The sequence below is a fragment of the Dendrobates tinctorius genome, unplaced genomic scaffold (assembly GCF_039654945.1).
Source record: "Dendrobates tinctorius isolate UK_male_01 unplaced genomic scaffold, ASM3965494v1 ptg000265l, whole genome shotgun sequence".
Taxonomy (NCBI): domain Eukaryota; kingdom Metazoa; phylum Chordata; class Amphibia; order Anura; family Dendrobatidae; genus Dendrobates; species Dendrobates tinctorius.
Genome location: NW_027361932.1, coordinates 14,806,572 through 14,825,089, shown reverse-complemented (window position 1 = coordinate 14,825,089; position 18,518 = coordinate 14,806,572). Strand labels below are relative to the sequence as shown.

General features: G+C 43.6%; 1 protein-coding gene across 2 annotated transcripts in view; it reads right to left on the bottom strand.

Annotated features, from left to right (window-relative positions):
- Nucleotides 1–18,518, bottom strand: part of DGCR2 (DiGeorge syndrome critical region gene 2) — a 118,395-nt gene that overhangs the window by 64,845 nt on the left and 35,032 nt on the right. For both annotated transcript variants that reach the window (XM_073559151.1, XM_073559152.1), the window contains one exon: nucleotides 13,417–13,539. In XM_073559151.1, coding sequence (XP_073415252.1) covers nucleotides 13,417–13,539 — 123 coding nt within the window. The remainder of the gene's footprint in view (nucleotides 1–13,416; nucleotides 13,540–18,518) is intronic.

Genomic DNA, 18,518 nt, shown 5'->3' with positions numbered 1-18,518 from the left:
GACTGAAGAATTATAGCAGCAACTATGTGAGAGAATACTGCAGGGCGTGAGGGGGTACTGCCGAGGGGGGCCAATTAGGGCTCAGGAATATGAGAAGAGCCTACCGTGTCCAGCTCGCTAATGTAATGCGCAGCACACAGCCGATGTGTCCCCCAAGTGGAGATCCGAGGTGAGTCTCACACGAGGTCCCAGGGAGCCGCAGGACCTTAGCGATGGGTGGACGGCAGAGAAGTGTGATTGGCTGTAGGATGCGGGGGGTGGGGCGCAGATAAGGAGGAGAGAAGGGGAGCTACTAAAAGAAAGTAGCTCTATGAAATGCTAGGAAAAGGCGCCAACAGAGCGCGCGCAAGGCAGGGGGCGTGAACTGGCGAAGGACGCCGAAGCGAAAGTGAAAGTAAAAAACGCGCTGCCGGTTTCGCGCCCCCCCGGGACTCTCACTCAGAACCGATGCCAGAGACGCCGCTGACATGAGCGAGGTAAGGGGATGTGGGACCCACTGTTTGCGGCTTCAATACCGAACCCCCCTGCGGGCGGAGAGCCGAGAGGCGCGCGCCTGCCAAAAAATGATGGGAATTTCAAAGGTGAAATGGACCAAGTCGGCTATGAACGGCGCCGACCTCAGTGACATCCATGTGAAGCGAGCCTGGGGCTGGGGGGAGCATTAGACAGCTTACCTGATGTCCACATGCTTCCCTGAGGAGGATGACCGCAGGGGCCCACAATGAGGGGAGGCTGCTGGGAAGGAGGATCCTCTGACCCTGCACCATGTCCAAATAGTGCAGAAGACGGTGCGCCAAACCTTTTGCCAGAAGGGATAGTCACCGCCGTCTTCCTCTAAGCCCTGTCCCGGGAGAGGGGTGAGGAGGGGAAATCGGTTAGGACCAGCCACCTGTCGTCAGCCCGTTGCACCCGAAGGTGATAGGGAAAAGGTCCTGCCTGCGGTTCTGAGAGTTGCGATGTGGGTAACACCACATTGCTTGCTCAGCCGCCTGATATGGGAAAGCAGGGTGAACATTTACCCCCTGTTTCCCAAAGCTGAATCTGAAAAATAAATGGGAAAACATTAATACACTCCTAAAAACCTAGAAAGGAAAAAGGAATTGTTAACTGCAGACACTAAGCACAAACTGAGGTACTTTGTGCCTGTCGGTGGGTGTATACTGCCGGGGAGGAGCTAATTTTCCTTTTTTTGCATAGTGTCAGCCTCCTAGCAGCATAAACCCATGGTAATCTGTGTCCCCCAATGAAGCGATAAAGAAAATTTGCTGAAAGGCTGCAGTGCAGCCCATCAACATGCTTTAAGGTTGTTGACACTTCCGGAGCCATCACAGCCATGCCAAGTATTGATATGCTATGATTAGCCGGCACACCATGTGACCCGGCCTATATAAAAGCTGGATCATGGGTTGCGCCACCATTCTATTCTTAGCCTGGTGCACATTGCCACTAACAGTGTAAAGGCCCCGTCTCACATATCGAGATCGCTAGCGAGATTGCTGATGTGTCACCGATTTTGTGACTCAACAGCCATCTCGCCAGCGATCTCACTACATGTGACACATAGCGGCAACTGACACCCCCCCCCCCCCGCTGGATATCGCTGATCGTGCTCGGATGTCCTGGGCCATTTTTTCATCGTCGGCGTCCCGTTGGCCAGCATGCATCGCTGTGTTTGATGCCGAAGAGCAACCTCGTTGGCGACGCAGAACTCAGGAACGCAGGCTGGAATCGTTCACAACAGCTGCTGTGTGACAACGCACCAGCGATCCTTACCAGGTCGTATCGTTGTCGGGATCGCTGGTGCGTCATTGAAGAGATCTGTCTGTTTGGCAGCTTACTAGCGACCATGTAGTGACGCACCAGCGATCCCTACCAGGTCGTATCGTTGTCAGGATCACTGGTGTGTCGCTATGTAAAACGGGACCCTAATACTCTGCTGGGCATGTCTATACTGTGACCTATTTTGGGGTGCAAAAAACGAAGAGAGAATAAAATCGGAAACGTGGTACTGCTGGTGGTGATGTAGCAAAGGCAGGGAGAAAACATGGCAATTTCCAAATGAAACGCCTTCCTCTTGTGTACACAGGCAACAGGACGTTCGGCATAATTTTGAGGGCCCGAGTACCACTGACCGTATGGCGAGGCCACATGTTGAGGTGGTTTTAGATTGGATTGCTGAGAGTGCCTCCAGTTCCCTTGCATTGTCTTCCACCCGGTCCACTGCTGAAAGAGCAGAGTTGGCACCTGCGAACAAGGGACAGCTGTCTTGTACCTCACCCCTCTGCAAATCAGCCAAGAAGTTTGAGTCCCAAGTCATGCAGCAGTCACTTCTGCTCTTTTATGACTCTGCTGACTGTGGTTCCATGTGCACTGATGCCCAACCACTTATTCATTTTGAGGATGAGTACATGTGAGGGCTAATGCACACTGTCAGCGGACGACTGCAACACATCTGTGATGAGAACGAGGAAACAAGGGTGCCAACTGCTGCATCTTTCTGTGGTGTCCAAAGCAGCAAGAACAGCATGGGTGAGGAGTGGGTGGAAGATGATGCGGGGTATAAATGTTCTGAACCTGAGCACAACCTACATGACAAGGCATCTGAATTCAAAGCACGAGCAGCAGTGGAGTACACATCTGAAAAACCAGGAAAGTAGTGAGGCTCCGCCTGCTCCCTCTTCTGCTGCGGTTTCAGCCTCTCCCACCAAATCAACAGAGCCACCTAGGTCACCGCAAAGAAAGAATGTAACAACACCACCATCACCAGCAGCGTCACCGAGCACATTCAGATCGTCCCATGAAAAAGTTCAGCTGTCCATCCTTCCCACAAACACTGTAGAAAAAGGGAAAAAACCTCCCTGCGCAACTGCACTAGTGGCAAGGTCCACATAACTACTGATACATGGATCAGTAAGCTCGGCCAGAGACGTTATATCTCCCTAACTGCCCACTGGGTAAATGCAATGGTGGCTGGGCCTGAGGCGGAAGGCATTCTCGTGCATGTCCTACCACTACGAAGGATTGCTTGATTTTTCTGTCCATATTGCCTCCTCCTTCAACTCCGCTTCCCGCACATCCTCCTTTCTGGTCAGTGTAACATCTGCACCACCAACTTCAGTACACCCAGGAGGAACCGACAGCAGGCTATTATGAAACTCATCTGTTTGGGAGGAAAAAAAAAAAATCCCAAACCGTGCACGAGTTGTGGGCAGGGATCAAAAAACAGACCAATAAGTTGATGCCGCAAAACCTCAAAGCCCAGTCTGTTGGCGTGTGATAACAGGTGAAATCTCGTAGTAGCTCTGGGCCTAGCAGGTTTAACACACACCCCTTGCCTGGACCATGTGCTGAATTTGGTGGTGCAGAGCTTCCATTAAAAATTAGACCAATATGTCAGAGCTGCTGCTGAAAGTGAGTGCCGTTTGAACGTTTTTGATGGTCTCACCCTGCTGCTGCTCACCTGTCTGCGATGCAGCATCACTTCTGCCTTCACGCTCACCACCTCATATGCAACCCACTCACAAGGTGGAATTCCACGTTGCATATGCTGGAAACTGTGCGAGCAGCAGCTGGCAATGGTGAAGTTTCAGCAGCAGCACGTACGAGTGAGTTGCTCTGCAGAACGCCACTTCACCTTCAACGAGTGGGCCTCCATGCAGGACGTGTGTGCTGTGTTGCGATACTTTGAATACTCCACCAACATGGCCAGCTCTGATGATGCCATCATCAGCATTACTAACCTACTTCTATGCCTGCTTGAAAAAAAAAAATGCTTCAGGTGATGATGGATAAGGTGGTGGCAGGAACAGGAGGAAAAGGAGGAACAGGGACCATTCACACCACTATCAGGCCAGTCATCCACACATGGATCGCAGGGTGAGTCCTGTACCAACAGCAGTCAAGTACACGGCAGTCCAGCCAGGGGACAGTTTTGGAGGATGAGGAGAAACTGTGTTCATAGCATGGAGGCACTCAAAGCAGCTCACGGGCATCACTGGATGCAGCCTTGCACACATGAGCCAATACATGCTGCTGTGCTTGCACAAAGAAAGTTTCCCAGATTGTTAGCAGTGCTGATTACTGGGAGGCCACACTGCTAGATCCCCAGTTCAAGGACAATGCACCATCCTTACTTCCGTCACTGGAGCGAATTTGGAAAATACGGGAATACGAGTGCACACTGGTAAACTCACTACTGATGGCTTTCCCACCCGACAGCAGGGGCTCACTGGAAGGATAAGGCAGAGGAGGAGAAAGAGGAGAAAGTTGGCAACACAGTTGGGGCACCATCACCACCTCTGAAGGGAGGGTTAGCATGGTCGAAATGTGGAATACCTTCCTCGACACGCCAACAGCCGGCACCACCATCTGATAAGGTTCATTTTAGCAGGAGCCAGCGTTTCAACAACATGGTGGAAGAGTATGTATCCACGTGCAGAGTGATGGGTTTGCCTCATTTAAATTGGACACATGGCCTGAGCTTGGCCTCTACGCCTTGGAGATTCTAGCCAGCCAGCGCACTGTCAGAACTTGTTTAGCACAACGGGGATGTAATTCCAGACTGGCATATCCGCCTGTCTACAGCCAACGTGGGCAAGCTCACATTCATTAAAATGAACCAGGTGTGGATCCCACAGGACTTGTCCGTAACCTTTGGCTGAGTAGAGAAGTAGACCAGACGCACCCAGCCATTGTTATACTCCAATGCAATTCTGATCATTCTAATGTTTTGAAGACTCTCCAGATATTAAAAAAAAAAAAAAAACACATTGGGCGGCTACCACCTCTCCTCCTCCTTTTTCACCTATATGGCCACGTCCATCTCCGCCTCTGGCTTAAGATTTTTTTTTTTTTTTATGCCAAGTCATTTTATGTCATTTTCCTATCCACATTTTTTGCAGAGCAATTGTCCTGCTTCTACCCCCATTTTGCTAAATTTTTCACCCCCTAGCCCTTACTACGACCATTTTATCGCACAAAAGTTTGGGTCCCCATTGGTTTATATGTGGTTCGGTCAAGTTCTGCTATCAGAACCGAACTTTGAACTACAGTTCGACCGAACTCAACAAACTCGAACATCCAAGGGTCCCTACTTGTAAGCTTTTAAGACCTATTTTTCTTTTGTAAATTTTAAGATATAAAATATGAAAAAAAATATATATTTTTTGCCTAAATTAAAAAGGAAATGTGTAATCTTTAACTTTAGCCCGTTTAGAGATCATTTCATCTTCAACTGGCTTAACTGTTCACAATAACAATAATTTTGTCTAGGGGTGCCCAAACTTTTAGATGCCACTGTAACAGGACATGCAACGGATATGTGGAGGAACATTTGTGTGTTGTGTACAAGCTACAAGAAATTCCTAGCTGTGACTGATGTGGCATATTTTTCCGTTAATACCACTTGCTTTATACTTAACCAGCATAAGTATCTCCAGACAAAACCAAAGTGTATGGAATGATCATATATCAATTCTAACGTAGCTGGAAACAAAGTGGTCTTCAGTAATGTTGTTGGATCGATAATGATGACTACCAGCATTTCATTTTAATGGTGCGGTTTAGATCAATGATTGGAGCACACCTTGGGCAGAAAAGTGTATAAACAAAATGGGATGAAATTAAAAAGCATTTTCAATGACGTCCTGCAAAGAAGAACTGAAACAGCAGATTCCAAACTCGTTGTGTATTGCTGTTCGTAGGACACAAGATATCAATGACCTTTTTTATTAAGCTGAGGACACTGAAAACTGACCACGGTTAATAAGACACCTGTGCAAAAAGGATTATCTGCTTCACATAAGTGCTAATTAAATTAAAACCAAAATATATACCTTTCAGAAGTTCCCAGAAACAACGCAATACTTGTCCATGAGTTGTGTCTGTTATTGCTATCTGTTCCACCGAAGTGTGACTTGCAATACCACAGAGGAACTGTAGACAAGTGTGGTGTTGTTTTAGGAAGAAAGAAGCAAACGTTATTCACTACCCAGTCTACATCCTGTGTCAGATATAACTGAAAATAAAAGGGTCCAACTTTGATACCATACGGCCGGGTTTCCTTTTATCCATGCCATCCTTACAAAGAACCGGTCAACATGATTATGCATGTTAAAGTAAAGGCATGGATATAATGGCGCTGTTCTACAGATTCAATAGATAAATTTAGTGAAGGAATCCGCATCCTGGTTGTTTAACCCCTTACTAACATCGGGCGTAATAGCACGCCGATGTCAATATCCCCCGCTTTGATGTGGGCTCCGGCGGTGAGCCCACCTCAAAGCCGAGACATGTCTGCTGTTTTGACATGTAACCGCAATAGCCGCAGGCGGAATCGCGATCCGCCTGCAGCTATTAACTAGTTAAATACCTCTGTCAAAGTCTGACAGCGTTATTTAACAAGCGCTTCCGGCCATAGGGCTGGAAATACGCACATTGGTGACCTGCGTCACGTGATCGCAGGTCACCGGTGTGTCAGTATGACAACCAGAGGTCTCCTTGAGACTTATATGGTTGTTAATGCCAGATTGCTGTGAGCAACACCCTGTGGTCAGCGCTCATAGCAAGTCTGCAATTCAGCTACATAGAGGCGTTGCTCAGATCGCCTCTATGTAGCAGGGCCGATCAAGTTGTGGCAGATTCTAGCCTCCCATGGAGGCTATTAAAACATGCCAAAGGTAAAAAAAAAAAAAAAAAAAGTTCAAATCACCCTCCTTTCGCCCCATTTAAAATAAAACAAAAATAAAATCAAAACATAATAACGGGTTGTCAAAAGAATGTACAGTATCTGCACTATAATGGTAACATTTAAAACGTCAGCTCTGCAAGCAAAAAATAAGCTTTCACCCAACCCGAGACCACAAAAATGGAGACGCTACAGGTCTCAGAAAATGTCACAATTTTCCTGTTTTTTTCTGCAAAATTTGGAATTTTTTCATCACTGTGTTGCATTTTTGTGCCCTCGGCGCAGCGCTAAAAGGGCGCATGCGCCGGCAAAAACATACCAGCGCACGGCCAGCGTACCAAACGGTAAACATAGGGTACACTGATCGCATGCAGCGTCATGCGACCATAGGAGGAGCTGACTGGAGGGGGTGCGGCCAGGGGCGGAGCTTAGTGGTGGCCGAGCGCTGCACCTGGTAACGCAAGTCTGAAAGTAGCCTTATGCTGCTTTTTCGTGAAAACACTTCAGCAACAAACACTTAATGTGTCCCATAACCTCAATTTCTAAAATCGATTGGTCCAATGCAGTCTTTCACGATCTTGCTATGATCAATCCAGCTGCTAAAATAATATGGCTTTTTAGCTCCAGCACATTTGTATTAACAATGACTATGTTGCCAAAGCCCAATGCTAGAGCCGAGTGAGGGGATACTCTGCAGATTGCATCCTTTCTTGGAGCGAAGAGGGAATATGAATACATCCGCTCCTGGATACAATTAGCTAGGCAGTAATGCCTCATTTTATTCTGAGGGAAATAGTGATCAGCTGAAATAGCTCTCAAAGTTGTAGACGTAAGGGAATATGGATTTGGACTTTTTTTTTTAATTTGTGATATTTCTGGTGGATGTGATATTTGACTTGATGAAAGTGAACCTGGCCTTTTGAGATCCTGTGAACTGAATTTAACATTAAATCAGGGTGGATAAAAATCAATGTTTTTTTTTAAACAATCAAAAAAAAAAAAAATCGGATTTTTTTGATTTAAATCGGATTTTTTTGATTTAAATCGGATTTTTTTCAATAAACTGCTTTTTGAGGAAAATATTTTACCATCCAAAGGTTCTTCCATCATGAAATAAAGCTGAGTTGTTTAACTCAGTAGAATAAAGGCTGTATATGTGTAACATTCACAATGCCATGCTCTTCCAGAGGTTTCTGTAGGATTAGTGGGCAGTTTCTCTCCTATATTATCACAGACGCTCGCTTTACTTACGCAGTTCTCAAAACTGAATTTGACTCCGCAGAGGTCCCAGCCTCTTCTTCACGGCAAAAATGTTACAACATGAACAGAGTTGAGAAAAAGACCTTAATCCTATTGTTCTACAAACCTATGAATACAGAATCAACCCCTTCAGTGCCAAGTCCAAGAAGTTAGACAATATGTTTCTGATTGTTTGGAGTGGAATAGATCTGCACAACACAAGAAGAATGTGAATCTAAGTGTGAGGAGGAGGAAGGGCAAGCAGACAAGAAAATGAAAGTGAAACTTTGAGCACAATACTGCAGCATAGCCACAGACAGACAAGTCTGGATCTGTTTGTGTGTACGATCTGAGGTTTATTACATTCTTTCCTTATAATGGCAGCAGGCCGTAAAAGAGACCCAGTTTGGGAATATTTTAATGAAGCTCCTTCGCCTATCGGTAAGGCAGGCATGCGTGCAAAGTGCAAACGATGCAACAAAGATGCAAGGCCTGGTGGCGCGAATGAGGCAACATCATGAGAAGTGCGGTGATGAAGATGACCAAAGAAACACTTCTGAACAGGCAGGATCTTCAGGTTGGTAAACATTTTTATTGAATCCTATTTCTAAAGACTGAACTGTCATGTGTGAGAAAAATTCTATTTCTTATTATTACTGCATGTTACTGTCATTTGGTACAGTTATGAAGAAAAACAAATATTCCTTTTGGGGCAGGGGCAGTGATGTGTTGTGTACAATAAGCAGAAATTGTATAAACAATAAAATAACAGCATTGACTTTTTTTGTTTAGGGGAATTCATGGATTCTGGAAACTATCCACCTCCAAGATCACCATCATCCTGTTCTACAGTTTCAGAGTTATCCATCCAGGATAGTGCTTCATTAGCAGCAGCAGCATCATCATCAGACACCCACAGCCACATATCACCATCACCCAAAAGGAAGTAAAAACCTTTACCTCCTGGAACCACCATAGATAGGTTTGTGATAAGAACTAGCAGATTAGAAAAAGAGTTGATTGATGAAAAAATTGCCCAGTTTATTTATGCAACGAACTCTTCTTTCCGTCTGACTGAGAACCCACATTTCATTAATATGGTTCAGTCACTGAAACCAGGATACAGTCCACCCAGCAGAGCTGATGTTGCAGGGAAACTGCTGGATCAAGTGTATGACAGAGAAATGGAGCAATGTGCAACAGCTCTGGAGGGTAAAATTGTTAACCTAAGTATTGGTGGGTGGAGTAATGTCCACAATGATCCTATTGTATGTGCTTGTATAACAACAGAAGAAGGTAAAGTCTTCCTTGCACAAAAAACTGATACGTCAGGAAATGCACACACAGCAGAATACTTACAAGAAGTGGCAATAAAAGCTATAACGACATGTGAACAAAAATTCAAATGTCTAGTACGCAGTCTGGTCACTGACAATGCTGCAAACGTATCCAAGATGAGAAGAGATTTAGAAGAGCAGGGAGGGAATACAAAGCTGCTAATAACATATGGTTGCAGTGCTCATTTGCTGCACCTCTTAGCCAAAGACTTAAGTGTTCCAGAAATAAAGGCTAATGTTGTTGAAATTGCTAAATACTTCCATAATAATCATTTTGCTGCAGCAGCTCTGAAAAGGATGGGTGGAACCAAGCTAACGCTCCCACAAGATGTTAGATGGAACTCTGTGGTGGACTGTTTTGAGCAGTATATCAAAAACTGGCCTATTCTGATGACACTTTGTGAAGAAAATCGAGATAAAATAGATGGCACTGTCACGGCCAAAATCCTCAACATTGGGCTTAAGAGAAATGTTGAACATATGCTGAGCTTCCTGAAACCCATCTCTCAAGCTTTAAACAAAATACAGAAAAATAGCGGCTTTATTGCGGATGCTGTTGAAATTTGGAAGGAACTGAGTGAACACTTAAAAACAGAACTACACATGGACAGAATTAAATTACAAGCAGTAAACAAACGAATGGGACAAGCACTGACTCCAGCTCATTTTTTGGCAAATATTGTCAATATCAGGGTCAAAACCTAAGTGCTGAGGAAGAGGAGTTAACTATGACATGGGTATCCAGCAATCATCCATCTTTAATGCCAACTATAATAAACTTCAGAGCTAAGGGGGAACCATTCAAGAAATATATGTTTGCTGAAGATATTTTAAGGAAGGTCACACCAGTAAACTGGTGGAAGTCACTTAAGCGCTTGGATTTAGAGACTGTTCAAGTAATGATTTCACTTTTAACAGCAGTAGCTTCTTCTGCAGGCGTTGAAAGAATATTCTCTTCATTTGGACTCATTCATTCTAAATTGAGAAATCGGTTGGGACCCAATAAAGCAGGAAAGCTTGTTTTTCTTTTCCAGATTATGAATAGGAACAAAGATGATGATGATGACGACAAGTGAGCTACAGAGGACAGCAGGGACAGTAGTATTGAAGTTTTTCATGTGTCGGCTGGGCTGACAAGTCTAAGTTTCTTAAAATATGTATATATTTTGTTTAGCCAAATTAGTTAACAAACATGGATGTTTGTTTAAGCAAATAACTTATGCTGTAATGTTGTTATTGTTTCAGTTGAATAAATCTATTTAAATTGTTATTAAGGTCTGACTAGTGATTTAAATCGTGATTTAAATCGTGATTTAAATCAGTTAAATCAAATCCACCCTGCATTAAATCCAGAGGTGGATCTAGAAACAAATCATTCTTTTTATTTAATAAAACGATCTTCAGTCCCTGATTGGAGATTTGTCTAAATATAGCCTAGTAACATGGCCCTTCAAAAAGGGCCAGCCTTTCTAGCAAAGTCAGTCTCAGACTTCTGGGTTTTGGGATTCCACTATCCTCCACAACTACTCTTGACTCCGAAGTGCAGAGTTAGTGGAAAGAGAGATATCTCATGAGATTTTGCTGGGTCACTATAGGAGCAGCTGTGAGGGTTGTATGATCTTGCTTTGGAAGTCGGGATCTTATAAATCCAAAGTCGGGCCCATTCTGGGGACAATAAAGGGAACCTCTCAGATCCCCCATGACCCCAGAATCACCTGCAGTTGTGTCCGCATATGTAAATCTCCTGCCTAACAGTCCCTTTACTACATACATAAACAGATCTTTAGAAAAAGTATTTCTAAAGTCAGTTTATGATATGTAAATAAGGGCTTTGACTAGTCAATGGGGCGTTAAGTGTCTCCAGTCTAATTGGCCCACTTAGCATGTTAATATAACTTACAAGCACCGGCGTCATCGCTAGCGCTATACTTACATTGCGCATGTGCGCGGCTTCTCTCAGTGCATTCATTCTCTTAAGCTGGATGAATGCAGTCTTCTCCACTTCCGATCATATGCAGTGTGCCTCTTGAAGACGGAACATGTACATCCGGCTTTAGAAAATGAATGCAGTGAGGGAAAGAAGCTGGGCACATGTGTCAGGCAAGTATAGCACTTGTGATGACAATGGCACTTGTAAGTCATGTTATCACACCCACAGTGGCGTGATGACATCTAAGTGGGCTGAGTAGTCTGGGGCTACTAACGCCCCATTGACTAGTCAAAGCCCTCATTTACATATCATAAACAGACCCTTACAAATATTTTTTCTAAAGCTCTGTTTATGCATTTAATGTAATAAAGGGACTGTTATGCAGAGTATTTACATGTGCAGACAATTCCTGGTGGTTCAGAGAGTACTGGGGACCTGACAGGTAAATGTTAAGAACCCTTCTGAGGGTTTTTGTTACTAGGTTATATTTAGACAAATTTCCAATCTGGTGTTGTCCAGTGGCTTAATAAAAAGAGCAACTTAAAACTAGTTATAGGTACTGCTCAGTTTATATCCAAGAGCTCATTAGGACCTTTAATGTATTCCCTAATTTTACATATACTGTGGCAGTGCTGGTGACAATTTTAACAAGGGCACATAGAGTACTACGGTCTAATGTATCCCCTTTCACGAAAGGAGCATCATCTGGTATGTCAGCGAGGCCAGAAATAAGAAGAAAAAGCTTTAACCAGCTCTGACACAATGGAGGATGGGCACTGCAATTTCTTTAAATTGAGGAATATGGTTTAGAAAGTCATCTTGATAATTTTGAGATGGTAGGAGTATTCCATTCTACCAATGTCCCCCATTCTCCCCTAATCCCAAGATTACCGTTAGAAGAATTTCTACATAGCTGTCTAGAATACCTGTGGCCTGTCACTTAATTCAGTTTTTTAAATAAAAGCATTTGGTGACAATTGGTGGGGATCTCAGCAGGACAACCCACAATAAACTGTTATTACCTATCGACTGATTGGATGAGCATTAAAACCGCATTCAGAAAGTGACGTGCGAATGACTGAGGGTCTCGTGATCCAAAACATAATAACTGGATGTCTGAATGAGGCTTAAAAGGAGTTGCGCACTTTCAGAAAAAAAAGTGTCCTAAGCTGAGTGAAAAACCTAAAACAAACTCAGCCGGTACTTGCCCTCCCTGTATCCAGCACTGGCTCTCCACTGCTTCTCAAGTCCTGGTGTTTTGGCTGTAGAGGTGAGGTCACACCAACAGCGTGCTTGTGCACAATGTCAAGTGCTGTCAACCCAAACACAGCTGCAGACGGCAGTGACTGGCTAGAGTGGATGATGAGCCCTACTGACAGGACTTCAAAGCCAAAACACCAGGACTAGATCAGCATTGGGAATCTGGCACTGGACCTCGGTATGGCGAGTACCTGCGGAATGTTATTTTAGGCATTTTACATAATTTGGGATCATATTGCTGTAAATGGATGACCTCTTTAAGGCTAAGAAATCATTATTACTTGTGTGAGGAAGTGAGGGGAATTATATGCGAGGGACAATATGTATCCCCCAGGATGCTAATAGAAGCATATTGAGCCCGCTGGAGTGCGCAACAGTCACAGACACGGCTGTGGTTGCAGTGCAGAATAAAAGTTTCCACTTGGTCAGGCTATTTGGCCAAGGCAGATTTAAGAAGACCTGGCATGGGCTTTTATTTTTGGACTACAGGATGGCAGTGGGGCTGTTCACTCCTTCCAGCCGGGTGTTACAAGCGGCCCATGGCCACAGATTAAATTTAAAAACCCTGCAGCAAAGGTTTGGGTGTGTCAGTGTTTTGTGTGCAAGCTGAAGAGCAGGTGGCTCTGTAACATCCGGCTTGTGTGAAGTGAACACAGAGCCAAGTGAAGCAAAACACCTGGCACCCCCCTCAGCGTGACATGGTGATGCAGTTGCCTGCAGCAACATGTTTCGGAGACTGACTTTTGACAACCTGGAGGATACCATTTCCCTTTAGTTTGTGAGTTTGTGGACAATAAAGATCACAGCCTGTAATAGTCATCTCTTCCCCTGTGGTTTTCCACTAAAAGCCCCCGTACAAGATGAATAAAATAGACAGGAAATAAACAAGTAGGCTCTTGATTACAACGTAAAGATTTTAAGTTTCTGAAACTAGGAGACTAGACAGAAGCAGTCTGTACACTTACCTGGACAGTTAACCTCATCGCTTTCATCCTCGCAGGTTGGCCAACCATCACACTGCCACTGTAAAGGAATACACTGGATCGCTCCACTGTGGCATGCAAACTGTACATGTGTGCAGCGCAGTTCTAGAAAAAAAAGTAACATATTTAGAGTAAAGAATAAATTAAAAATCAAATATACAATAATGTCCAGAAGTTTAAAACATTATAAAAAAAATCCTCAAGAACAACCTCAATATTAATCTGACCATACTAATTTGATTTTGTTCATGAAATGTTTGCCTGAAAGCGAAACGCCCCCTGATCTCAATAACCAAGCATACTTTGCCAATAACTTAACTGAGTTGATTAGATTTGAAAAAAGGCTTAGAAGTTAAAATTAATCTGTGATACAAGCTAACTTGTTCCATCCATGACATACAGGCAGGAGACACTGATGTCCAGGAGACTGGATCCAATTATTGGTCACAGCAGTTTTTAGTCATACAAGTATAGCGATCACACATTCCAGTATTTTATGGCTTTAATGATTATGATGCACTGTTATACATTAAAGACATGTTCACACAATTCAATCGTTCTGCACTTTTTTTTGCTGCCATTTTCCAAAATAGTTGCAATACCGGGGCTGTGGAGTCGGTAAGCCAAACCTCTGACTCCCCAATTTCCATGACACCGACTCCACAGCCTTGAGACCTCTATGGTTGCTGATGCCGGATTGCTATGAGCGCCACCCTGTGGTCGGCGCTCATAGCAAGTCAGTCAATGTGCTACATAGAGGCAATCTGAGCATTTATGCATAAGAGACAATCGGGCTATGGCAGCTTCTAGCCTCCCATGGAGGCTATTGAAGCTTGCCATAAGTTAAAGAAAAATAGTTTTAAAATATTTTTTTTAAAAATAAACGTTAAAATCACCCCCCTTTTGCCCCATTCAAAATAAAATAAAAAAAAACACATTTGATATCGCCGCGTTCAGAATCGCCCAATCAATAAAAAAAAAGGATTAATCTGATTGATTTTGGCATAGCGGGAAAATGAAAACTCCAAAATTAAGTTTTTTTTGTTTGCCGCGACATTGCATTACAATGCAATAACAGGCGATCAAAGGAACATATCTGCAGCAAAATTGAATCATTAAAAATGTCAGCTCTGCGAGCAAAAAATAAGACCTCACCCAACCCGAGATTATGAAAAATGGGAAAAAAATGGAGACGCTACGGGTCTCGGAAAACGGCGCAATTTTTTTTTTTTTTTTAAGCAAAGTTTGGAATTTTTTTTTCACCACCTAGATTAACTGGAATTTTTTTCCTGTTTTCTAGTACATGACATGGGTAAAACCAATGGTGTTGTTCAAAAGTACAACTCGTCCCGCAAAAAAATAAGCCCTCACATGGCCATATTGACGGAAAAATAAAAAAAGTTATGGCTCTGGAAAGAAGGGGAGCGAAAAATAAACAAAACCGAAAATACCTCCAGTCATGAAAGGGTTAAAATTAGTCCCAACAGCTCATTACATAAAATAACATCTTCAGCAAGTTTCTATGTTAAAGAAGGGTTTGCATTTTCAGGGCATACCAAACTGGGCAACTAAAAGTGAGAACGTGGTCTCAAGGTTTGAATTCAGAGGCACCACCAGGCTTCCATCACTTTTGATAACAGTTAACTTGCACAACACATAGGATTGACAATCCTTAAAGGGGTATTCCCAGCTCCAACATCCTAGTTCAATATGTAGTAGGAATATTATTAATAATTAGCATATACCTCCATTTAGAAATTTTGTATAATTCTTCTGATTATCTATGTCATTTATCCCATGTACAGAACACTGCAGTAGCTTAGTTATCTATGGTTACAACCACTGATATAGGGACAGTTAGTTAGCTGTTAGTGGTCGTAACCATGGATACCTGAGCTACAGCAATACCTGAACATGGGATAAACGACATAGCTAATCAGAGGAACTATACAACATTTCTAATTGGAGCAATTTGCTGCTATTATTATACCTACTATGTATTGAAATAGGATCTTGGAGAAGGAAATACCCCTTTAACAGAATCGATAGTTCAGTGGGGTTTGCCATGATGCTTGTGTACACATACATGTAGTTTGCTTGTCTTTGGACAGGAGGTACGGTAGTTAAAGCTGCATATTTCCCCATCAGATATGGAAAAAAACTATTACTACCAGGAATTATCAGAAATCCTTACAGGATGACAATCAAGTGTTTGTCCCTATAAAATATGGGTTTTTGTTTGTAACGAGCCAGTAAGCACAAAAGACACAGAGAACTCACTGCATAAAAATTCACAAGGTGCGGATGGTCTGTCAATAACTGTCCTTTACAGAATAAGACACATTTTATAAACAGGACAGATAATCCAGTAACAACTGAATATAAGAATAACACTGTACTGGTGTCTGCACAACGCACTCCAATCAGTCAGTGTAAGGACGCCAACTTGCTCTGATCTAAATGCCCAGCTCTTAAACTAAATTCAAATAAGGCCATCGATATGCCAAACTCTCAATGGGGAAAGATAGTGGAATTCTATGCCACAAAAGGATAAATACAGCAGATAATACAGCTGTTTATCTGCAAGGTAAAGGGATTTTGCAGTGAAACAGTGGAAGAAATGTGGCAGTACTAGTCTGCTGAGGCTTTCAGGCGCATGTGAAGGCATCCTTCGGATACGTCATTGTTTGGAGATGCCGGAACACCACCAATCAGCTGTTATCAGCAGCCAAAAAAATAGTGTACGGAACAGCAGCAGAAAGGCTCCATACACTATTAGGCCTTCCCTTGACCCTGCTGCTAACATTCAGCCACCTCTGAAGATGGTAACAACATAATGATCATCAATATCACAGTCCTGACAACCACTTTTACTTCTAAGCAAGCTGTTCAGGAATCTTCTCCATGACATGCTCTATGGGGATCTCTTACCACATGCATGGCATATTCACAGGATTTCCCAAATGGGTAGATGGGAGTCCAACTGTCTTGACCAAAAACATTATAAACAAAAGGGAATAAAAAGCAAATGAAATAAAAGGGGTATTTCAGCCTAAACAACATTCATAACATCAATTCAGTGGGTCCCACAGCTTGGACCCCCACTGGCCTACAGCACAGCGAACTTGTGTACACCGTTCTCTCCTGATATCAAGACCACAACCAAGGCAGGAGTTAAATAGAGTACGTCACGCATGTGCATTGCTCTATTGTAGTCTATGGCAGTGTCGGAGATCGCACAAGGCAACGTGGAGTTTGAGTCATGGATGTAAATGGATCAGCAGGGCACATCAGTTACTGGTTCCCCTAATACATGAATCGCTCAGACACTATGAGCCTTCTGTTGTGTGGTCCCAAGGTATAAAAAAAATAAAAAATGAGGATCCGTTCTCAAATCTTTAGAGGACTTATCCAATACTTTCACACTGATGCCTTACACTCAGGCTAGTTCATCAATATTACATTGGAGGGGGTGTGACATATACCACGCCTGCTGCTCAGCTGGTCCTGGTGACTGTGGCAGCTGGATGTGATCTGTTGGGAAGCGAAACACCACAGCTCCATTAACTGCAGATCCACCCTTGTTAAATTGAATAGGTGCAGATATACAGTACCCCACTATACACTTGACTTAGATGTGCTGTGCAAAATTTTGTATCAAGATCTCTTCCCATCTGAGCTTTTGAGTCCCATTTCTTGAAAAGTAAGATGAAAATCATGTGAATGATCGATCTGTTGCAAATAAATCTAAGTTGAAGCAGAAGGACCATTGTGACTCTATTATACAAATGATTTCCATTTCTCTTTTGCTAAAACGGAATAGAGAAACCAAACTCAAAAATAACATTGGGGGGCACAGCCACAAATGGGAAGGCTCCTCTGTTCAGGATAAGCATCGACCAGAAAGTCCTGCCTTGCATTACAAGAATTGTGTAAACCTAAGAACCTCTTTAGAGGAAAAAAAAAATGTAATATATAACAAGAAAAAAAAACCTTTACCTATGTGCTTCTCTATATGAAAAACCAGAAAAAAAAGCGTGCATACACACACAAAAAAGAGAATTTTATAAGCACTTCTTGTAGCTTTAAAATTTAAAAGGGGGGAGGCCCAGTAAGCACACCCTTTTGAATCTACAAATCTGTTCACTGTTACCACAAAAAAAAAAAAAAAAAGAAAAATACCTAAAAGAAGCCTCAGCAAATTCCCTCCCTAAACCATCCCTTATTAGGCGCCGGCGTCACACTAGCAATGAATACGGACGAGTGCTATGCGATAAAACATCGCATTTTTCTCTTGGCCGTATTCTACATGCAAGTGTAATCGCAGCAAGCTGCGATTTGCAGCGCATATCGGCCGAGACTTGGCTCACTCGCACCCGTATAAGTCTATGGGTGCGAGTAACACAGCGCACATTACTCGGATATCATCCGAGTGCAGTGCGATATACTCTGACCCCGGCAATGGAGGAGATGGAGAAACTACTTTATCCGCCTCCTCCGCAGCTGTGCAAGAGGCTCAGAGCACAGTCGCATGTCACTCGGCTCCTGCTAGCAGCAGAGCAGGAGCCGAGGGTCATTAGGATATCGCATCTGATGCTCTCACATCGGATGCCATACATTACTGTGACCCCGGCCTTATGTGTATAATGTAATGTAAGTGTATTAAGTTACAAACCAATCACCATCTTCCCAGATTTCTAGAGCTGCCCAGGTCCTCCTCTGGACCACATGACCGCTCTTTAGCTTAGCCGGCTCACACAGTCTACCGCAAGTCTGAGGCTTAAAATGAGGTTCCACAGATTTACATTAAAGAGGATGTCCACTTCTTTTACGTTTTGACCTATCCTTAGGCAATAGGTCATCAACGTCTGATCGTCCGGGATCCGACACTCGGCTCCCCCCACCAAGCAGCTGCCATCAGTGTCGGCAGTCACCAGCCGGAAGTACTCACTTGCCAAGCTGCTCCATCTTCCGGTAGTGGCCGAGGCTTGGTGCTGCACATCTGCCTCCTATTCAAATCAATAGGAGGCAGATGTGTAGTACCCTGCTGTAGCCATTATCTGAAGACTGCCTGCTCTGAAAGT